The 24,680-nt window shown below is 36.1% G+C and overlaps 1 protein-coding gene across 27 annotated transcripts in view; it reads left to right on the top strand.

Annotated features, from left to right (window-relative positions):
• Nucleotides 1-24,680, top strand: part of NPAS3 (neuronal PAS domain protein 3) — an 876,069-nt gene that overhangs the window by 173,464 nt on the left and 677,925 nt on the right. The window contains exon 1 of one of the 27 annotated variants that reach the window (XM_084969018.1): nt 12,402-12,510. The exons of the other annotated variants lie outside the window; for them this stretch is intronic. Coding sequence (XP_084825144.1) covers nt 12,464-12,510 — 47 coding nt within the window. The 5' untranslated portion in view covers nt 12,402-12,463. Of the gene's footprint in view, nt 1-12,401; nt 12,511-24,680 lie in introns of those variants that run through there. 27 annotated transcript variants of the gene reach the window in all.

Here is a 24,680-nt window from a genome sequence, read left to right as displayed (position 1 = left end):
TTCAAATAATTACTGTAAAGTTCATTGATACCGCTATGTATAACAAAGTCCTAGAATATTTATAGTCTCCACTGTCCTTCAGGAAGAAGGTAACTAAATATTTTACATGTAAAAATTCATAGAAAATGTCCTTGTTGCTCTTTTACTCCTTTTCATGTCTTTAAAACATCAACCACTGTTCTTCATCCATATAGTTTACCTTATGTTGGAGAAGGCAAGTTACATATTTCAGCTTTTAAAAAAAACTTTACAGTTTTTTGTAAGAATCTACAAATTAAAAAAAAAAACCTTTTTGTGATACATATGCTTGTTATTTCAGTAAGATCAACAAAATGTTTAGGAGCACAAACAAATTCATTAATTATCTTTTGTATCCAGGGCAAAATATAGCAGGCAAGTTGAAAAATGAATTGTTTATTTTTGGAGGGGCTGGGAATAAAGAACAATGAAACTTCCAAATAAAAGTAGTGTTGGACCTTTTTGCTGTGGATTTGAAAATAAGTCCAGAAGGCTGAGCTTAATATAACATGTGGCAGGTGGCCTGCGTTTGCCTGGAGAATTCCTTTAGGGCAAGACAGCTCAGCAAACACATAAATCCTTTTTTCTCTGTTATCTAGTAGCACATTTAGTTGCCATGGGGATTTTATTTATGCAGCAGATCCTCTGCAGTTCAGTTTGTGCCTAAAGTTTAACCGTACAGCTGTTACCGTAAATGCTACATGGCAATATTTTCCAAACACAGACCCTAGAACAAAAAGAACATTTTTTTTCCAGCATCGATTTTGCTTTCTATGTTACGAAACATCTTTTTAAAGCATTACTATATACCAGGAATACTTCACAAGTTCCAGCTAAGCAGTTGGTATCATGTAATGTTATTTAAGTGGTTCAGTTGCAAATAAATTATATAAAAATATGGCAAATGAATTTTTTTGGTTAGGCCAAGATTTTGCAAGTTTAACTGAATTGCTTATTGTTACTCTATGTACTTAAGGGAACTTTATTTTATTTTTTATTTTTCCCCAGTCTTGTTACTTCTTAAAGTAGTTTCAGTCAAATGAGATAGAAATACTTGCTACTTTATAACTTCTCACTTCCACAACTCTTTCCAACACTTTTTTCCCCTACTACTTTTAGTGGAGCAGGGAGAAAAACAAGATAGAAAAATAGTGATTGCTTTCACAACAATCAAGGGATATTTAAGTTTCTCCAGCTCAGAGCTAGGTCCTGATTTGGAATGAATTGCTTTTGTTGAGTCTTGATTTGTACTACACTAGATAAATCACCAATATGTCTCCTTTGTGTGAACAGCATGGATTGGTCAATGAAAAGGGGAACGGATGCTTTTAGATGGAGTGTGTAAAATTACCTCACACCATCTGTGTCCAGTGCAACAGGAAAATGATAAGAGGAGAACTTGGAATCCAGGTAGAGTTGCTCCCTTTAAAGGAAAGTAAAGCATTCAGAATCGAGATTTATTGTTCACATCTTCCTCCCCACATTACCTTTCTGGTATGTGTGATGTTGACTGCTTCAGAGAACTGAGACACTATCCTTACCCATGGTCCTGCTCTAGATAGAGGGCCAACCTGTAAAATTTGAATTAATAAAACTAAATGAGGGCCTTAATGCCATATATTCTTGGCAGTGACAAAGAAGATTAAAATTGCATCACTGCAGTGGCAGCCATTAAAATCGTCTCTGCTCAAAACCCATACCTTTCAGATATTTCTTCTTTCTATCATAAATGGCCACATAAGTCTAAAAATGAACTTTTATATGATGACTGGAATAAATTAGAGACTTTAAATGGCAGCTATTAGTAGGTTTCATCTACAGGGGGTATTATGCTCTGGGCCTTGAAGGCACCATACCTCTCAGGAGAGGTGGCTGGAATCTTTTGCTATTCACTACAGATTTTTAGCAAGTGTTTCATGTCACTTCTTAAGGGATAGTGGAAGAGATATATGCCTCCTAATCAACAGTGATATTCAGGTTTTTGTTTTTGTTTTTTTTTTTTTTTTTCATTGCTGACTCTTTTTTTAAAGAAATGAATTCATGATCTTCTTGACTCAACATGCCATTGCCGCTCAAAGTGTAGTCCATGGACTAGTAGCATTGGTGTCACCTGGGAGCTTGTTAGAAATGCAGAATCTTGTTCCTACTCTGCCCCTCCCGCATAACTGAATAAGAATCTGAATTTTGGCAAGATCCCCAGCTGATTCGTATGCATATTGGGTTTGAGAAGTATTGGTTTGTGAGCTGCGAAACTAGAGCCTAAAGTACATTTGAGATTGTTTGAAAGGGGAATGTGGTTTCATCAGCTTTTTTAGCTTTTCTTTTAAAGAAAAAAATCAAGCGTTTTATTCTTCTGTATTTTTAACTCACACATACCCTTCAGTTCTCCCTGTGTTCATTTTTTTCTCCCTCCAGCCTAGTGATAATTAATGCCACAATTATCCTTCAGAAATACAGGTTTGACTAAGCTATATACTGTACTATTCACAATTCTTGAGTGACTCTCCTTTATTATTGGTCTAATTTACCTTTAAAAAATTTGAAAAAGTGAAATGTAGTTGATTTACAATGTTGTTAGTTTCTGGTACATAGCAAAGTGATTCAGGTATCTGATTCAGGTATCTATCTATATATATATCTGTGTGTATATATATATATATATATATATATACACACACATACATACACACACACATGTATTCTTTTTCAGATTCTTTTCCATTACAGGTTATTAAAAGATACTGAATATAGTCCCCTGTGTTACACATTGGGACCTTGGTTATCTATTTCATATATGGTAGTATATGTTAATTCCAAACTCCTAGTTTATCCCTTCCCTTTGGTAACCATGAGTTTTTTTTTTTTTTTCCCCTCTCCCGTCTATAATTCACTTTTCGTCCTCATCTCTTAATAGTCTGAATTAATAAACCCTGATCCAAAACCACAACAGATGAGTCACTATGCCCTGGGTCTTTACAACTCCATGCCCTCTCCTGTGTTACTTCCTCTCCTAGGAAGATCCTCTTATTTTTCACCTAGAGACTTGAAGATCCAGTTCTCAGGTTTTCTGGGTGAGACATCCATTTTCAGGCCAATAAAGTCAGTTGCCCTTCTGTTAGGATGTCCATGTTATTTATGCAGACCTCTGTTAGAGCACTCATGACATTGTATTTTGTTTATTTACTTAATGAGTCTGACTCCCTCACTAGACTCATGGCTCCTTGAAGACAGTCTACTTGTCAAACTCAATACCTGTGCATTCCCAACACCTAAGAAAGTACCCAGCCCATAGCAGGTGCTTGTTAAATAGGATACTTTTAAACCTTTTTTCGCAGTCAGGACTGTTAATAAACTGAAACTTCAGGGTAAATCAATCTATTTTCTCCCTGCCATAACCTTTTATAGAGAAAAATTATCTTCAAGTTCTGTGAGGATCATGTAAAATATTGTGGAAATAGAAAGGATAATAGAGGGCCAGATATAAAATAGGGTTTGAAAAAGAACAGGGTCTAACCAAGAGTGAAATAAAAATGGGTTCCAAGGACTTGATTATACTGAATGTGAAGATAGTATCCATCAGTCATCACTTTGATACTTGGGTGAGGAGTAGAAGTTCATCTCAGAGATATCATACACATTCCTTTGTGTACATTAGAACAATATATTCTACTTTGATAAGATGTCCAGATGCACAAATGATGTTATAACATTTATTTTAATATTAATATAGAGGGAATATAAGCACATAATTTTCCTTTACATATAATTGGTAGCAGTTTGTATCGTGCTAGGATTATTTTCGGTTCGTATACAAATAGCACAGGCTGTAAAGGAATGTACTTAAATGTTTTTATATCAAACATGTTATTGTACATTTTCACGTTGTTTGCTTTATACCACCATTGCCTTGAATCCATGATGGTGTTTCTAAGTTCCATTGTGAAAACGTGAAATGAATAGTTTCAGTAATTCTTCAGTAAAAGTGAAAAACTTAACTTACTCATTATTACCTCTCCCTAGAGGAGGGAAATTTTAGGTAGACTTATCAAATCTAATTTGGGTAACTAACAAAAATAAGGTTTGTAATGTCTGAGAGGAGACGTTGCCATAGAAATCAATGACATGTTTAATTCCTACTCAATTTAAAAGCTTTTCATTTGTTAAAATACATTTTTATTAAAGTATAGTTGATTTAGTGTTGTGCCAATTTATGCTGTAGAGCAAAGTGACCCAGTCATAACTCATAATATGTAACATATATATGTATATACACACACACACATATATAGTTTCCTCATTATTTTCCATCACGTTCTATTCTAAGAGTTTGGATATAATTCCCTGTGCTATACTGTAGGACCTAATTGCTTATCCATTCTAAATGTCACAGTATGCATTTACTAACCCCAAATTCCCTATCTATCCCACTCTCTCGCCCTTCCCCTTGGCAACCACAAGTCTGTTCACTATGTCTGTGGTCAGTTTCTGTTTTGTAGATAGGTTCATTTGTGCCATGTTTTAGATTCCACATATAGTGATAGCATATGGTTATTTGTCTTTCTCTTTCCGACGTACTTCATTTAGTGTGAGTCTCTAGTTGTATCCATGTGGCTACAAATGGCATCATTTCATTCTTTTTCATGGCTGAATAGTATTCCATTGTGTCAAAAGCCTTTGCTTTTTAATTGATCTACATTTTGTAAAACAAAATTCACTAAAATGAAACTTAGGAGTTTTGGTTTTAATATTGCTATTATCAGTAATATTGGTCAAGTGTTGTAAGGAATTTTGGGCCCATCTGGTTTTCAACCTGATGTTATGCTATTCAGTGTGTAATAGCCTAAAAGTTTCACCCTTAACACAAAACTTGACCAGTCTGAAATACCCCACAGTTATTAAGAAGATTGAGATGGTTGAGGATCCAGAATAAAACAATGTAAGGGGCCACTTACTATAGACAGATGTTTCGTTGAAGTCAGTAAGAGATCACATACAGATTTTTATTGTGGAACTCTTGATTATAATTGAAAGAATTCAAAATTATAGATGAAATTATAAATGAAAAGTTAATAATGAAAGATTTGTTGTCAGTTTTGTAGAAGCTAAAGTAAACAAAGGATTATTCTCACCAATTAACATTTTGGGAGTGTCAGTTGTCACTGCCACAGAGGTAAAGGATATATACTTCTTTTTATTCTATTTAGTATATAAAGGGCTGTGAGAAATAACACCATAAGTGGTCAATGATGTGTTTCCGCAGTTATTTTAGAAAATCCCTGAACACAAATGGGGCATAGACTGGAGTCATGGAAAGTTTGGGGAAACTCAGGGAAAATCAAGGAGTAGCAGTGGAAAAATGGTAAGCTTAAAACAGATAAATACAAACTAGAGAGAGAAGATAGTTTTAAGTATATTCTGCTGGGTGTCATTTTTGGCAGCCTTAAGAGGATGAATTTAGTATTAATATGTTTAAATCTGTAAGTCTTAGAATACTTCCTGTGAAGTCCTATAGGGGAAGGTTTGTGTCTATTTCTTTGGGAAACCAAGCGATTACTGAAACCACTTCTGAAACCTTTTTCTTCCCCCCTAATACTATCAGGGTAGATGTTGGGCATGGAAAGATTTTCTTGGGGGTACTGGAATTAAGAAAGGGTGCCTCCCCTATGTTGTAGAGACAGCATAGCAAAATGGATAAGGGAAGGCAGTCTCGAAGCAGACCACTTGGTTCTATATCCTGGCTCTACCTTCAACTAGTCAAGGAAATTTGAGCAAATCACATCACTGCTCTGTGTCTCAGTTTCCTCATCTCTCACAGGGGAGTAATAGTGGTGTATACCATTAAGAAGCTGTGAGGATTAAATTTAATCACATAGAACAAAGCACTTAGAGCAAATATTTGATAAAAAATAAACTTAAGATAGATAAATGTGTATATAATCAACAAAAACATAGGCTATTTGAAGACTAATGTTTGGAGGAAACCTAAAAAAGCAGTAGAGAAAATGAACAGGTTGAGACTGTTTGTTCCTAGGCAGAGTATTTAAAGAAGAGGGCGAGACAGTCTTTTAAGCAAATTTTATAAGGCAGTGTAAAACAAAGTTTTTTCAACATAGTAATTAGTTTGGGAAAGCCAAGAGAAGATGTTACAGGAAGAAACAGGCAAAGACAAATTGCATAACATAAAGAAGTGAAGTTTCGACTGCCTTTCAAGGCCCATGGCAGGGAAAATGCCTTAGGATATTGTTAGGAGTAAAAACAATAGGAAGTTAAGTCTGGAGTAGAATTATTTCCAGAAGCTGAAGAACTGCTTACATTGACAGAATGGAGACGAATGAAGAGAGAAATAGCTCAAGGATGGAGAAGGAGGACATACTGTTTCTTCCACTGAATCATTAGCTCCTTGAGAGCAAGGACTTTGTTGTCTTTGACTTTCTAGTGCCCAACCCTGTGCTTATCATATAATGGCCTTGGACACTTATGAAGCATTTAATGAATTTATGAATGAGCTAATGTGATTATTGGATTAATTAATAAACTTAATTCCATTTTTTGCTTTTCTTTTTGCTTTTTGTGGCCCCACTGGCGGCATATGGAGATTCCCAGGCTAGGGGTCGAATTTGACCTACAGCTGCCAGCCAGTACCATAGCCACAGCAACACAGGATCCAGGCCACATCTGCGACCTACACCACAGCTCACGGCCCACCAGATCCTTAACCCCACTGAGTGAGGCCAGGGATCGAACCCACAACCTCATGGTTCCTAATGGGATTTGTTTCCACTGCACCACAATGGGAACTCCTAAATTTAAATCTTTGATTAATTAAATTAACAAATAACTTTTTATGAGCACTAGAGGAAGTAGGTCATGTACGAAATGTGATTAACTCTTAAGTATAAAGAAAGAAGGAAAGATTGAAACTTATTTTCAGGAAACAAAGAAAATTTGAGTCAAGTGAAAGAAATAGTGAGATTTCTCAGAATACTGCAGATAAAATTATGTAAGAAGATTTAAGAATGTTTCCTCTTTGAAATTCTATTAAATACAGGGGTATTAAGGGGTTAGAAGCCAAAATGGCTGGTAGAGAGGTCAGACTGTCATCAATCAATGAGAAAAGGCAGAATTTTTAAGTGAAAAATGTTACTCATCTCTGAAGTTGAAAGAGAATTGACTATTTCATTGAAATATTTTCAGAGGTTCCCAGTGTATTTTTTTCTTGAATGGGGAAAGAAAAACGTCTGTGAAATATAGTTGCTTTCTGTTTCATAAATTAAGGCCCTGGACATGTTCAAACCCGGGGTATAAAATATTTGTGGGACTATTATGGCAACAACTAGAAGTAGGGATTAGAAGAGACACAAATCCTTAAAGTAGAGCTGTTAGGAAAGAAGACCACAGAATGCTTAATTAAACAAAAATAGTAAATAGTTGTTAAATAATCAGATTATTTGCTTTTAATCAAGAAAATGTATTAAATAGTGTATCATCCCCCCTAATTTGGGCAACAGGCTCTGTAGGGCATTGATTGCAAATGGCAACTAGTGTTGCTAGTGAATGAGAAAAAGATGAAGGTCAGAAGAGTCACCAGTTAGCCTTCAGCGATGTTCATAGGCCATAGATACTCCATGAGAAATTAACTGGCAGACTTAACAGCCCTGCAACATGATAGTTTTCAAACTGCAGTCTTCTAGTTGTAGTCACTTGTAACAATTTAAAAACGAATGGGAGTTCCCTTCATGCTCAGCGGTTAATGAACTGACTAGGATCCATGAGAATATGGGTTAAGGATCTGGCGTTGCCGCGAACTGTGGTGTAGGTCGAAGATGCGGCTCAGATCCCGTGTGGCTGTGGCTGTGGCATGGGCAAGCGGCTACATCTCTGATTTGAACCCTAGCCTGGAAACCTCCATATGCCATGGGTGTGGCCCTGAAAAGCCAAAAAAAAAAAAAAAAAGAACGGTAGCTTTTTCTACTTAAGCATCCCCTATCCACTTGCAGATGATAGTAAATGACAGCAGAGGATGAAATTAATGGTAAACTGCATGTGTTCTTTAATTCATTTGACAGATATTTATCGAGCATCTACTGTTTGCCAGATAAAGGCTAACACAGAACAAAACAGATGCTGCCTCTGCACTCTAAGTTTAATTTAGTTGTGGTCTCCTGGCTTTGCTGTGCTCTGAAAATTCCTAGGAATGTTAAAAATGTAGATCCAAAGATAGGACACTACCATGGTTTCTATTAGTTGTGTGTGGGGGTGTGGTAGGAGGAAGGAAACTGATGGTGGACAAGAACCTGTGTTTTATTAAACACTCAGGAGGATGGCACATGTGGTTTGAGAAACACAATTTGAGACTTATTGGGCTAGTGGAAGATAGAGGAATATTGCTCTGGTGGAAAAAGTTAGTCTGGTAGGAGTACAGAGCAGAGGTGTTTCATAAGGAGGGCAGGGTTGGGGGGTCAAGGGGAGCTAACTGCAGAAGGATTTTCTGGAGCAAGAGACATCAACTTGGATAAATGATTGATGGGAAGGGCTTGGCCAGGGTTGGGGGGAACAGTAAGGAGTGAAGGGTTGCAGACTGTTCCAGAGAGAAGAAAGAGCCAGTGTAAAGCCTCACAGTTTATGCTCTTGATCTCCCTGGTATGGTCTTGCACTTAACATTGGACCAAATTCAGTCAGCATGCACTGAATGGATGCCACTTATCACTAAAGATAAGACTTGTTCCTAACCCTGAAGAAATCATGGTTAGGACGTGTGTAAATCATATGGTTTAAATGAATTAAATTTGTGAAATGCTTGTCGGTTACCAAAAATACATGTGACACATTGAGCAATGAGGTATAATAGATGACTCTGATTTCACCTCTCAATTTAAAGGACTAAAGCCTTAGCCATACCATTGAAGCTAATAGGGTTTCCCCTGATCCCATCCCCTACTGAGATATCTTGATTTTTTTTTTCAGGTATTTTTCCTTTTTTTTTAAACTCAACAATTTTAGGCAAGCTCTTGGGATTTTCTGTCTTAACATCACATCCTCCATGAATTGTGGTTTAATTTTTGCTTTCCTTGTCTCGTTTCTGATTTTAAATGTGATTCTTCTGATACTTAACTGCCAAGATTTTCTGTAGGTTTTTTTTTCACGAATTTCTTTCATATAATAAAAGAAATCTTTTTGAGTGTGCTAAGATGTGTTTTGTTAATTATGAATTTGATGGAATTAGATCAAGCGGTTTTTCTGCATGTATTGATACCTTGTGATTTTTTTCCCCTTTGACCTATTAATGTGGCAAATCACATTTAAAGATTTTCTAGAGCGTTCCTATTGTGACTCAGTGGTAACAAACCTTATTAGTATCAATGAGGATGTGGGTTCAATCCCTGGCCTCGCTCAGTGGGTTAATGATGCCACGGTGCCCTTTGCTGTGGTGTAGGTTGAAGATGCAGCTAAGATCTCATGTTGCTGTGACTGTGGCATAGACTGGAAGCTGCAGCTCTGGACCCCTACCCTGAGAACTTCCATATGGTGCAGGTGCAGTCCTAAAAGAGCGCCCAAAAAAAAAAAAAAAGATTTCCTAGCAATTGTATTTCTGGTATAAAACCATCTCGGCCATGAGATTTCTCTATTTCATACAATTCTGGATTCAGTTTCCAAACATCTTGTCGTAGTTCTTTTAGCACTTACTGTGATTTTTGTAAAGTGACAGCCTTTTTAGAATTTATTAATGGCCATATTCTTACTTGGATGGATCTCTTGTGTCCTTAATATATGAAGGCATGAATTCAAGAATTTTATCAATTTGGTTGGGCCGTATAGGCTAAGTTTTGCTAGAAATTCTTGGAAAGTGTTACACTAGTATACAACACCTGTAAAAATCAAAACAGTAGGCTTGTTAAATATTTTAAGTAAGAAATATATAGTGATTTAAGAATACAGCTGTTGGAGTTACTGCTATGGTACAAAGGGATAAATGATGTCTTGGAAGCACTGGGATGCAGGTTGGACCCCCAGCCCCACACAGTGGGTTAAGGGATCCAGTGTTGCCGCAGGTGTGGCTTAGGTAGTACCTGCAGCTCAGATCTGATCCCTATTACTGGCCTGGGAACTCCATATTCGATGGCACTGCCAAAAAAAGAAAAAAACAAATGGAAAGAATACAGCTGTTATGAGGATTTTGTTGCCCAAAAAAGTATTGTGTCTTCATCAGTGAAAAGAGACATTGAGAAAAAGAAAGGCTTGCTTTGTGGGTTAGGAAATCTTCCTAGAAGAGTCTGTGTTTTGCTTATGTCCAGTGCCTTCTCAGATCCCATCATTAGCGTGTGATCCCAGTCCCTCCCTTTGCCCATCCTTTGGCTCAGTTTCCTCTCTTGTGGGTAGCCTCTGTTACATTTCCTGAGGTAATGTAACAGCGCAATGCTACAGAAAAGACAGTGATTTTCCCCTGATGCTTTACACAGTGTTTTCATTTTACAGGTTTGGGCACTTATAATCTTAGAAACTTGGCAGGTGCTGACCAAAAAAAAAAAACAAACATGGAGAAGTTAGGAAGCTTCCTGCCTCAGTTCCCCTTGTGTTGGTCTCTAGGTCTTTACTTTATTTTTTCAGAAGAGTCAATTGAAAATCTTAGGGCTTTGTTATTGAGCATGTGGCTTATCTTTCTAAATCCTCAACCTCATAAATACACAGTCTCCTAGATCCACAGAGTACATCTCTCTCTCCTCCCCGCTGTGATAGGTTCAGTTGATGCAAATTTTTAAAGTAGTAAATAGGTAATTTGTGTCCATAAGAGTTAACACTAAAGGATACTTAGATTCACAGACTTCTTAGACCAGGGAATATCTGGCTTGGACCTGTGTTTACTAATAAAAATGGGGTTCTACCCTTGGTAGCAGAGAAAAAGGTAAAATTTTGCTCTTTTTTTTTTACATTTCTAAAAAGTATACAGAACTGTTCTGATTTAATGTTAGTAATAAAATGTTTGAGTATTTAAGATGTTAAAAAAAACATAAAAATTAAATTGGTGAGCTAAAAGACTTCACACATTCCAGTGGTTGTATATTTTGGAAGTTTGGGGACAACTAAAACAATTGAATGAACAGAGTTAAAAAAAAAGAATGATGGATCAAACTGGTTGTATGTACTTTAAGAAGCATGTATTTCATCTATCTACTGAGATAAGGATGAAGGATCTATGTGGGAAAAATAATTTTTTGTTTCTCAGTTAATACTACAAGTTAAAGCCCATTAAAGGAAACCTCAAGAGATTATTATTTTTTTTTTCATTCTTCTCATATCCTAGAATTTTGTTATGGTAAATATTGCTTGATAAGGTATTATGAATGATTGGAAATGCTTACTTTATAAGTATGTACTTTTTATGATTTTAAAGAGTTACTGAGCAGGATAAGATATTTCAAAGAAAATTATTTGGAATTATTTTAAAGTATAGTAGGATGAGGTAGATTAACTTTTTTTTTTTTTTTTGTCTTTTTTGCTTTTTTTCTAGGGCTGCAGCTGTGGCATACGGAGGTTCCCAGGTTAGGGGTCCAAATGGAGCTGCAGCCGCAGGCCTATGCCAGAGCCACAGCAACGCCAGATCCGAGCTGCATCTGCAGTCTACACCACAGCTCGTGGCAACGCCGGATCCTTTACCCACTGAGCAAGGACAGGGATCGAACCTGCAACCTCATGGTTCCTGTTCAGATTCGTTAACCACTGAGCCACGACGAGAACTCCCAGATTAACATTTACTTTAAAGAATTTCCATCTGATTCCATACTCTATAAATGAGAGTATGAATTTCTAATTGCTAAACTGGCCATTAGAGGGTCCTCAATAAATATTTGAAATGAATGAATTGAATAACCCGTGCCACTTCTTAAAGATGTGTCTGTAAGGCAAAGTCTTTCTTGTCTGTGGTATTAATTACTTTCAAACAGAAAGCCTTTCTCAAGCCTTTCTCTGATATGGTTATTCATTTGGTCTTACTCAAATGAATGACCATATCAGAAAAGACTTCTTCATATGTGTTCTTGCTAGACCTGCAAAATGGTTAGCCATCATTTTCCCTGTGCTTTTCTCATGCACTGACAATGCTAATCACTCCTTGCTAATCACCTAAGCCTCGTTCCAAATAATGACATTAGGGATATTCCATAGGGTTTTTCTCCCCGTCTTTTTAACCTGAAGAAGTGCACCCCAACAGGAAGCAAGGGCCGGAATCACTAATCTCTGTTACTTTGCTGGGTGGAGAGATAGAAAAGTCATCACAGCTCCTCTGGGCTCTAGTTACACTATATATTAACACATTGATTGGACAAGATAATTTTTAGGGCATTTCCCATTTTAGATTTCTGTGAATCTAAACTAAAGAATGTAACTTACTAATTTTTCTTTATTTTCTAGCTAATAATGAAAGTGTGGTAAGAAGGGAAATGAAGTCATCATGGAATTGATATTCAGAGACATCTTGGCTCAACAATATAAATATTAGTAGGTAGCTTATCTCAAAACTATCACTGTTATTTCCTGAATTAAAGTTCCATTTTCGTCATTGGCTTGATGAAATACATATATTTCAGTGTATAACCAGAAGTAGACCTTCTGCATTATTTTTATACTCCTTTGAGATTAGTTCTATGTTTATGAACTTGTGAAGGAATGTCTCTTACTGAAGAAGTTTGTTTCAATTGCCAAGCATGTTAATATTTTAACACACAATTAAATTGTGTAATCTTTAACACACTTTTTAAAAATATCCAATGATTTTAGTCCATTTCATCTATCCAATTGTAATATTTTTAAAATCCAGCACAGTCATGGCAATAGTATATAACTAGCAAATTTGGGGTCATAGGAGCCTATTCTTAGTTACAGATGTGGAAATGAGTGTGGACATAGAATAATACATCCAGAAGAAATTATTTACCCTTGAGAAGCAAGGGACCTAGCTACTTGGTTTGCTCTAGTACTATGTGAATGACTAATTGGGACAATGAGAGAATATGCAATTGTAAGTTTTGAATATATTTTAAAGATAAAATTGGCTTGGATTTTTTTAAAACTCCCTGAACTAAGACCGATGCATTTTATTCACAACTTTATAGTTAAATAACAGATTCTACCATCTGTCTTTACTCTGGCTCCATAATAGTGTATTGCATGTACTTTTGTCACTTTTAATATAGATGTTATTTTTTTCCACACCTGACACAGAAAGAATTGCTACTGTTTACTAAGTAGTCCCTATGTGTTACATTTTTATAGTATATAGCAATTATAATTGATAAAATAATGGAAGTTTGGATTTCATTAAATTTCTTTAATGGTCAATTTCTGCTTTAAGGCTACAACAGATCATAGAGGAGGATTTACCGATTAACCTTTTTTTTTTTTTTCCCAGTGAAATTTTTTTCATTTGATAGCTCTTGGAAATCTCCTTGAAAATAAGTTAATAATATACTCTTACTTTTTCTCTCTCTCCCTCTCTCTCAGCCCCATCTGCAGCATGTGGAAATTGTTGGGCCAGGGACTGAACCCACATACCACATCAGCAACCTGAAATGAGGTAGTGACAATGCTAGGTCCTTAACCCACTGCACCACAAGAGAACTTCTTATTTAGTTTCTTTTAGAGACCTAGAGGCCTAGAGCCATACACTGTCTCAGCAGATGTAGGCCGATCTTAGAGCAGCGTGGAGCTTGCCAGGGCAAGTGAAGATGGTTGAAAAAGTGAATTGAGGAGAACAAGAATACTTTCAACTGCAAGCTTATTTGTTCTTTCCCTTGATATAAAACAAATACTTGAATGCATAAATTAACAAGTAAATTAAATTAAGCATAATGTGGGCCTAAAAATCATTGGTATTTCTACTGAATCTTAAATTGCTTTGAAATAAGTTACACTTCATGGAAGTATCATTATTCTTCTTTTGTTATCATATTGTGCATTTTGGAATCTTTATGCCACTTATACATAAAAGTAAAAATTTTGTAGCAATTGATGGGGGAAATGTAATTATCTTATCCTTTTTAGGAAGAGTTGGCTTCCTAGTAAGTTTAGAGAAAGAATTTTGAACTGATGACAAATTTGGCTTGTGTTGTATTTATTACTCAAGTTTCTTCATTTTAAATACTCTAAATGTAGAACTAGAACCTCAGTGTCAATAAATCTCATTCTTCGCATCCACTCTTTATACAGCATTTCTCCCTTCCTGAAATTCTTGGAGCATCTCTGACCAGTTGAAGTTTGTGTTTTTAATTCATCCATTGCTGCCTTTTACCTTGAGAAAGAACAACTAAATCCTTCTCAACACCTGGGTATTTATTCTACTCTTAAAGATGTATAGAGAAGTTAAAACTATACCAGGATCAATCTGTGCTCACTGCTAAGATGCTCTTTATTATCTGGCCCTAAGCTCCCCTGTTGGAGTTTGCTTGCTGTCCTCTTTACTGCTCAGTGATTCTTAGAGCAAGCCTCAATACTAGATTCCTTGGGAATCTAGAGTGCAGAGACACTTATTCCCTCAAGAAAAAACTAGTTTTCAGTGTCTCTTGTGTAATAATGCTTTATGTGTTGAAGACTAATTAGGTCATCCATTTGTAATTAGGTCACTTTGTCTTCCAGACTAAATAATCTAAGTATTAGCTTTATTATAGGTCCATTGATAATCCTTTAAACATTTGGCTAACATAACTTCTTTTGACCCTCTCCAAGTTCTCCGGTAAGCTCTCAAATTGGGCCAGCGGTTGTGCCCAGCCATTTGTTCATCTGACTTCTGAGTGATTTAGCTATTATTTTATAAGAATTAAATAGATGTTCATGAATTCTCTCAAAAAAACCCCAAAATAAAACTGAAGTTGAATTCCTTATTAGTTTAACATGTATTTAATGTAAGTGATAAATTTGGGGTTTGCGTATCTCTCAGTAACTAGATACTTGACATTTTAAGAAAAAATTTCCTATAAATTTGCAGTTCATTTGTATCACCTGAGCTTTACAATAAAAATGATAAATATATTGAACTCACCATTGCCCCAGTGCATGTACATACATACACACATACAAATGTAAATTATTCTGTCAATATTTGTTAAAAACTTAGATTTATATAAATAAGTCAAAATCTTTGGCTTAGTTGGTAAGGCAGAATGACCAAAAAGCCACAGTCATTAGGGGGATAAACTGGGAATGTAATATTTGAGCTGAGACTTGCAGGATCAATTCAGTTTTTTCATACAGGCAAAGTGGGAAGAGGCATGTTGGGGGCTGGGTCTTTAGGAAATTCTGATTGGTTGCAAGTATGGGATCCATGTGTTGGAGGACAGAGCCGATCAGATTGGTTGAGAGGAACTGGCCTAAAATGCCAAAACCATATGGAAGAAAGAGCCATTAAGGAATTTCAAGTGGTTTGTATCTTAAACTGTATGTGAATATTGTAACTGGATCAGAGGCTGATGAGAAAGGAAAGAGTCTGAGAAACCGATAGGAAGGCATGATGAAGATCTTGATAAAGCAATGCTAGTGGGAATGATAGGGGACATAAAAAGGCTGGTCTGGTGTGCCTCTGATCTTGCAAGCTTGGGCTTCTGTGTGCTGAAGAGGTACGTTAAGGGAGGCAGGGAGAGTGAGGCAGTGAAATGAGGATGACTTTGATATGTGAGTTTCCTATGGACTTGCAGGAACAGACTGGAAGTTCTGTAATAGAGCTCAGGAGAGATATTAGAGATGGAATTGGAAATGGGTGGTTGAATTCATCAAGAGGAAGTAGGAAGATGAGGGCATTGATAGAGCCCTCAAGGAAGGATAGTGAGAGAAAGGGAAGCCAGGAAGCAGTTCAGGCAACCCAAGTGAGAGCAGAGCCTTAGACGTCAAGGAAACATGGCCATGAAGCAAAGGACAGTTGAGGATGAGTGTCTCATGCCACAGAAGACTGATAAATGACAAGCAAGATGATTGGAGAACTTAATTAGGACAGTTTCACTGAAGTTGCAATGTCAAAACCAGATGACAGTGGCTTTAGAAGGAAATGACCAGGAAACTTCAGTTTACTAGAAGCTATTTTGCTGCAGGTACTTTATTTAGGTACTTCTTGATTTTTAATGCTTAATTCTCATTTGAACCCAGTGAAGGAGGTGTTTTACAGTTGAGAAATTAGGTCTAAAATAAAGATGTGTCCAAATTGTGCAACTAATAAATTAAAAAGCCAAAATTCAGTCTTTAGTTCATTACTAGTCTTAAATTAGTTCTATGAATGTAATAAGATGGTATTGATCATTAGTTTTTCATTAGCTAAATAAGATAGGGCCACCAAAGGATCAGTTTTCTTGTATGTTTTATGAAATAAGACTGATAACCTTCTATCTGTATTCTGTATGTTATCCCAAAACCCTGATTCCAGTGTTAAGATTATTATCAGGCAATTGCATAATAACACAGAAATAAACCAAATCTAATAAAGGACATATATATATATACATATACACACTCAGTATATCACTGGTATTAGGATTAAGAATCTTTTATGGTGAAGGCAAGCATATACAACATACTACATAAATACGTAAAAGTGCCTCCATCTTAAGGCCAATTTTGTAGCAATGAAAGGGTTTAGGTACTACATAAAACAAGCGATAAAGTATTTTCCATGGAATAGATTAGTGGAAGTCTTCCCTTTGATAATGTGCGTCACCACGTCTTAAGGACTACCCAGAATTAAGCAATGTCCTGATCATGGTCTCAAGTGCACATCGAGGCCTTGGTTAAGCCAGCTATTGTAGCCTGGCAACTAAACTATGATTGACAGCAAATGAATGTTTAGATGTCAATGAATAGTAATAATGAATTGTAAATGGTGAATTAACATTATGCCTAAGGTAGTAAATAGTATAAAATACTACACCTGAAGTAAAAAGGTTCATGTTTTATAGAGAAGGCCACAAGGGCTGAGCAGTTTCTATGAAAATAATAGAGCAGTACAAGTAATGGAGAACTTCTACAAGAACGTAGTTCCTGGCCTTAGTGTGGCTCTTTTCTAGAACTTTCCAAGCCTTAAAACTGCTTCTTGATGACATAATATGATATTCAAGGGAAAGGAAATGTCATGGAAATTCTAGGTTTGGGATTCTGTCAACTGAGGAAATTTGTTGGATTAAAGTAGGACTTCAAAAATGGTGAGAAACAAGTAGTGTATTAGTGCTGTATAGCACAGGGAACTGTATCTAATCATTTGTGATGGAACATGATGGAGGATAATGTGAAAAAAGACTATATATATGTATAGATGGGTCACTTTGCTATACAGCAGAAATTGACAGAATGTTGTAAATCAACTATAATGAAAATTTTAAAAAGACAAGTAGTGTATTAGGTAAAATGGCATTATAGATCATTGTAGAAGAAGTTTCATGTAGAAAAATAAAGGAATGAGGGCCTAGTGCTTACATACTGAAGTTAGCTTTGCATCTGAAAATGAGGCGAAGTACCTTCTTTTGAAAGTCCACTGGTAATATTAAATGGCATTTTTTTACCCATAAAATGAAAAGTGGATTTGGACAAGGGTATTTTTTTCCTAGACATTGAAGTCTTTTAGGAATTTTTGGCTGCTTTTCTTTTGGTTTAGGATAGACACTTGAACTTTTTATTTATTTTTTTGGATGAGATTCTAGTCATGTTTTAGTTTGTATCATAGCAAAGAGGTTTTAAATGCCCTCTTTATGAATGCAGTAGCTACTCCTGCCATTCTCATTTCCCTTGATCTCAGCATGGCTTTTGACACTGTCAACCATGCTATCATTTCAAAGGGCTTGAGGGAATTTCCATCCTTAAAGACTCAATTTTACATCAAAATAACACTTGAAAAACAGTTTTGTAGGCAAGTATTTTATCTAAATAGTTTTTTCCCAAGAATACTGAAAATTCTATTTAGTTAAAACAATAGCATATAGAGGTCTGATTATTTTAATTTAGCTTTGGCATTTTTCTGTTTTATCCAGCTACCAAAAGCAGTTTTTAAGGAGCTCTTTGCCTTCCAGTATGTCTAGCTTGCCATGAGCATAGGTAGCAGTAGGTACCTTCTGTCCTACTGAAGTGAATTATGGCATAAACCAGTGAAGCTTGATTTTGAATCAGAAGTTTGCTGGCACTATTTAGCTGTGATGTCTTGTTGTCATGAAATTAATCATCAATACCCAACACCCTATTACTACATTAATCTGTTAGCTCAGGCATTACATTATCCATATGGAGAACTATCTGATCTTTCTCCTAGTGAATATACTTAAAGATTGACTTTTTTTTCATATGATACACTCTTTAAAGAGAAGTGTTCACAGGTAAATCCTGGCTTTGGGCTCTAGGGCACACCAACCTTGAATTTCAATGTTATACTGTAAAGAGAGCTCTTTTTCTAAGATTATTACTTATACAGCTGATGCCAGCCTTTGCCCCTTAAAAAGTCTTTCTTTGGCACATTATGTTAAGCACATTATTAAGATTTTCAAGTGTCTTTTGAAAAATATGACTACACTTACTCCCCGTTTATCCCTGTCTAATGTAGAAGTTTGGTCTTTGCTTTAATTTGCCTCTGGACTTAACAGCTCTTCTTCCCAGCTGGCTGTTCCCGCAATCCTTAAAGTTATGGGCATGTGCAGAAGTAAGATAATTTGATTCCCAAATGGACTCTGGCATCCTATTGTGGACCTTTCAACAAACTAAGTGTTGATAGTTGTGGTAATCAATCACTCAATCCTGAATAGTTTTTTTTGTTGTTGTTGTTTTTTTGTTTTTTTGTTTTTTTTTAGGGCTACAGGTACAGTATATGGAAGTTCCAGGCTAGGGGTCAGATTGGAGCTGCAGCTGCCAGCCTTCACCATAGCCTCAGCACACAGCAATGCCAGATCTGAGCTGCATCTGTGACGTAACCACAGCTCACGGCAATGCCGGATCCTTAATCTACTGAGTGAGGCCAGGGATCAAACCTGTGTCCTCATGGATACTAGCTGGGTTCTTTACTGCTGAGCCACATTGGGAACTCCCTGAGTAGATTTTTAAAATGTTTTTTCTTGTCCACTGTAATTTTTGGAGCCCATCAGTACAGGTTTCAACTAGAGAATTATACTTTTTCAATAATGGGAAGAATTTATTAAAAATAATATTCATGAAAAATGTTTTACCATAAAATATTTAAGTTTATGCCTAATAAAGCCTGTACAAAATTGCATATTTCTTTTTTAGAAGACAAGCCCAATATTTTATAAAGAAAAGCATTGAAAAAGCTGGGCTGGCTTTTGGGGATTCTGATTATGAAGAGCAAATGTGATTATCTTGGATTCTGGTCATTGAATTTTTTTAGAGGGGAAAAAATAGGTCTGAGAAATTTCCCTTTAGATACTCTTAGATTTTTGAAGGAGCAAAGGGGAAGGAAAAGACCAAAAGAAACTTAGTAAAATATTGGCATTGGAATGGGGCAATGTTAAGTCATTTCAAAATAAATGAACACAACTATTTTCGGAAGCCAGTGTTCTATTTAGAAAAAAGCCATTGTCAGCCCATTGCCTTATACTCTGAACGGGAGTATAGGGCACTGTTTCAGTGAAATGGACCTGATATAGTTGGGATGAATCCAACAAAGTTTTCCACTGGGCACAATATGATGTCTTATGAAGTAAAAACAGTACAAATAGACATGGTCTAAGTGGTCCTATAAACTGATCATTCATGGGCAATACTGCCTTTTTTTAAAGGAAAATTTTCTTGGCTCTGGGAAAGGGAAAAAAAAAAAATCATGGCTAACTTGCCTGTAAAATATTTAACACAATAGTAATGGAGGCTATGATTGGCTCTGTATTTCCTGAAATTTATGATTAATGTTCAGTAGTAATTATAATGGTAATTCAATTTTACTTAATCCCTTCAGCTACTTTCATGAGGTAAGTGGTAGGATCCCCATTTTCCAAATGAGGAAATCGAGACCCAAGAGTGTTGAGACTTGCCCTTGGTCGTATCATAGCCCTGAGGTTTGCCAAGTCAGCCTCATTTCACAGTCTGTGCCTTGCAGCTGACTTTCTCCAATTGCATGAGTCACACAGCCTTTCATATCTGGGGCACTCCTTGACATGAGGCTCTTTGCAAGGCCTTGTTGTTAGCAGCTGTTGCTCATACAAATCTAGTACTGGAGACCTTTGAATTTAGGTTATGTACTTTGTATACCTGTTACAAAGATGATTGGAACAGTTTATAAATACTGCTTTGGCTTTATCTGTGGAAGAAGATACTTTTTTTTTTCCTTTTTTTTTCTTTTTATAGTGGCACCTGTCACATAAGGAAGTTCCTGGGCTAGGGGTTGAATTGGAGCTGCAACTGGGGTCTACTCCACAGCCACAGCAACACCAGATTGGTGCTGCATGTGCAACCTATGCCACAGCTTGAGGCAATGCTGGGTTCTAACAGACTGAGCAAAACCAGGGATTGAACTCGCATTTTCAGGGACATTATGTCAGGTTCTAATCTGCTGAACCACTATGAGAACTAATTCATTGTTTCTCTGTAGTTTATTGTAATATGTCCCCAAAGAAGCAGGCTTAACTCTATAAAAAGACCTTTTACCTTATTTTTCTTCATAACCATCGATAAAAACTGGAATGAATAAATAGGTCAAAAGTTTTTCACTTTTTCTGCTCCCTTGGAAAATTTAAGAAATCATGGAAGCTCAATGTAATTAATGCAAAAATAGAACAAACTGTAAAATTTTATGAATTATTTGCCAGAAGGATTCAAGTGAAAATTCAGCTGTATAAATGCGAAAGTAGTAGTACTTTAGATGTAAAATGTAGACTGAAAATAAGAAACATAATTGATTTAGCATGAGGACATTTACTGAATAAATGAGTATTTTTATTGACTAAGGGTGAGTAGTTGGACTATTATAGTCAAAATCTCAATCGAAGCATCTGAGATATTTAAGACTTAAATGTTACTTTGATAGAGTCTCTGGCAACATCCAAGGAGTTTCCAGATAAAACTGAATTATTTCCATGGCATCTTATTATGGAAGACATTTTGCTTGATTTACTATCAACTTTGATTATTATTTTTTTCCATTTTTTTATTACTCAAATGAATTTATCACATCTGTAGTTGTATAATGATCATACAATCTGATTTCACAGGATTTCCATCCCACAACTTTGATTATTATTATCTTCTTAAACCAAGTGACTGACCCACTAGTATTTATAATGCCTGTTAGATTTTTAAAAGGACATTATAATTGGCACTATTTTCAATGAAGTAAAACTTTCAAAGTCAATATATATGTGAGTACAAATTGGTTCATGTACACAGCAGTTTGAACCTTCTGGTAAAACCAAAATTAGTGGGACATGATGACATTGATGAGAATGAACCCAGAAATTATAATACTGTCAATAGATTCTGAAGTTAATTAAAATTTAACACATTAAGAATGATTCAATATCTTATATAAATTGGCCAGCAGAAAAAAATGTGTGGGTTTGCAGTCTCTTTAATATTATAGTATGAACTCCAAAGTTGGGAAATATATTAATCTAGATTCAAATATAGAAGTCTGCCATGAAAAAGTCTAGTGATTCTCAATAAGTTGTAGAGAGAAAAGGGAGAGATACAAATCTTTGAACAGAATCATCTGGTAGGTACAGAGGGCTTTTTTATTTTTTAAAAAGTTTTCATTATAGTGAAACTTACAGTGTTCTGTCAATTTCTGCTCTACAGCAAAGTGACTCAGTTATACATAGATATACATTCTTTTTCTCACATTATCCTCCATCATGTTCTGTCACAGGTGATTAGATAACAGTTCCCAGTGCTGTACAGCAGGATCTCATTGCCTATCCACTCCAAATGCACTGGTTTGCATCTACTAAGCCCAAACTCCCAGTCCATCCCCTTGTCCCTTGGCAACCAAAGTCAGTTCTCCATTCTATGAGTTTGTTTCTTTTCTGTAGATAGATTCATTTGTGCCATATATTAGATTCCAGATTTAAGTGATATCATGGTATTTGTCTTTCTCTTTGTGACTTAACTTCACTTAGTATGAGAGTCTAATTCCATCCATGTTGCTACAAATGGCATTGTTTTGTTCTTTTTAAAGGCCGAGTAGCATTCCATTGTGTATATATACCACATGTTCTTAATATATACCACATCGTCTTAATCCATTCATCTGTCATTGGACATTTAGGTTATTTCCATGTCTTGGCTATTGTAAATAGTGCTGCAGTGAACATAGGGGTGCATGTATCTTTTTATGACATTTTTTTCACAGAACCAAAGAGCTTTTTCTATACAACCTCTCCAGCTTCTCCCAAAGATCAGGTGTGGTAGAACATCTCTTTCATCCTAATCATGAAGAATTAGACCTAAGCCATCTTGATGAGAGTTTGCCATATCTCTAAAGTTGTGGTAATCCGTGAACAAGACTAGCATTTGAATTATTTTGTAACCAGTATCTTGATGAGAGTTTGCCATATCTCTAAAGTTGTGGTAATCCGTGAACAAGACTAGCATTTGAATTATTTTGTAACCAGTATCTTGATGAGAGTTTTCCATATCTCTAAAGTTGTGGTAATCCGTGAACAAGACTAGCATTTGAATTATTTTCTAACCAGTATCTACCATGTGGCATCAAATATAATAGTTGTATAATAATTATTTCTTGGATACATGTAAAGCCATATAGAGAGGCTACACATAAATTGTTTCAAAGGATTAAGTTCATTTAATCTTTAGGATCAGAAAGTGTTAAGTCATGTTAAGCCACTTCAGAATGGACAGAAAGAACATCAGTCCACCAGAGGCAGTTACTGTGCTTCCTTCCATTCTCCTTTGTCCTTGGGCCAGAGAGATGCAAAGCATGTATATGTTGTGTTTACATTCAGGCTTCTGGGAATTTACTGTCAGTTCCAAATCTAAAGCAAAAAAAAAAAAAAAAAAAAAAATCGTTGATATGGAAGAGGGTCTAAAACAGGGTTCCAAAGATCTCCTCACATGTACCCCAAATTTCAGGTCAAAATGCTGATATGAGTGTTCAAGTATATCTGAAATTTTGAAATTAGGTACAAAACTAGATTAGGGGACTCCTTTGAGACACACAGTGTGTGCAACTAAACACATTGAACCAGATTTTAAGGCTTCTGGAGAATTTTCTCTCAGGATTTAGTTTGTCTTGGCAAGGAAAGAAAGAGAGGCAGAAATTAAAGATTTGGCTACATTATTAAATGCTGCTTTGTCCTCAGGTTAGCTCTGGAGGACACATTCCACTTGTCCAAATGTATATACATTGTATTTGGTGAGGAGGAAATACTCAGTTACAGTGTAGGTTCAAAGCCTTATTTCAGTGACAGAGGTTTTCTCTCCCCTTGGATTCTTAGTGGATTCCTAATGATTCTTATTGATCTCCGGGAACTTAAAATTGGGAATCTAGATGAGTATTATTCTCTATTCAGTTTGTCAGAGTAGTCTTTGAATCCTTCTCAAGTGAAGATCACAAAACTGCCAACTGGCTTGTGAAGCATATGTGATAGTCATATACAACTGAACACCCACCTGTAGTGTTTTGAGACTGTTGATATCTGTTATAACCACTTGGCCGTTCTGCTGCCCTTCCCTTGCATTTATCCATGTGAGCCTGCTAGTGTCCCATTGTACCCAAATCCATACCATTCCATCAGTTTTTTCCTGGATTGGACTTTTCATTCAATGTGTGTTATTTTCAAAAAGTCAATATGGGTATGAGAGTTAAGAGATTTCCTTCACATTGTTAATTTTCCAACAGAATGGGTGGAAATGTCTCTTGTGTCATTGGAGTTTATTGGCAGTTGGATTAATAGAGAAGATGCAGTTAGGTGTGGAAAAGGCAGTTACTCAAAATATTTTAAGCGCTGGGTATGTAGGCATATCGAAGAATTAAATTCCTCAGCCTTTTCCCTCACAATTTGTTTCATCTTGTTGCTTCTGTTCTAATTACAAACTTGTACTGCACTGTTCAGTATTGTAGCCATTAGCTCCATGTGGCTATTTAAGTTTAAATTTTAATTACTAAAATGAAATAAAATCAAAAATACAGTTTCTCAGTTGCACTAGCCACAATTTCAAGGGCTCAGTAGCCACATGGAGCTTGTCATTACCGTAATGAACAATGCAGATGAGAGAGCATGTCCATCATTAACATAGATAGTTCTAATGGGTATCACTGATTGGCTGTGTTCTCAGATTTCCCTGTGTTTCCCTGTCTGTACTTCTCGTCTTGATCGTTCAGTCCCAGAACATTCTGTGTGCATGATTATCCTTTCTTTTTAAAAGATGGGATGGCTGAATTTTAAGTGATTTTCATGTTTTTAATGTACTTGGCATGTTGTTTGCTTTAGGTATTCTTTCTTAATAATTACAGTAGTTCTCCCTGTTCTGAATATATATTAAAACATTTTTCAGAAGGGCTATGATAAAGTGTACTTTCACCACTCCTCTTTGGTGGTGTGGTTCAGTGTCATGGTTTTAATTCATAGGAACCCCACTACTGCACAGTAAATTATATTGAAATAAGCGTGGCATATCATGACATAAATATCCCCTGAAAATGAGGAAAAACAAGCTTGACACTCAGGTGGCTAATACATCAGTCAGAC

Source organism: Sus scrofa, chromosome 7 (assembly GCF_054392235.1).
Source record: "Sus scrofa isolate SSC_HxYL_T2T_F1_AM1 chromosome 7, Sscrofa_HxYL_maternal_Yorkshire_Landrace_v2.0, whole genome shotgun sequence".
NCBI lineage: Eukaryota > Metazoa > Chordata > Mammalia > Artiodactyla > Suidae > Sus > Sus scrofa.
The sequence above is the reverse complement of the archived record's forward strand: the minus strand, read 5'-3'. Positions and strand labels throughout refer to the sequence as shown.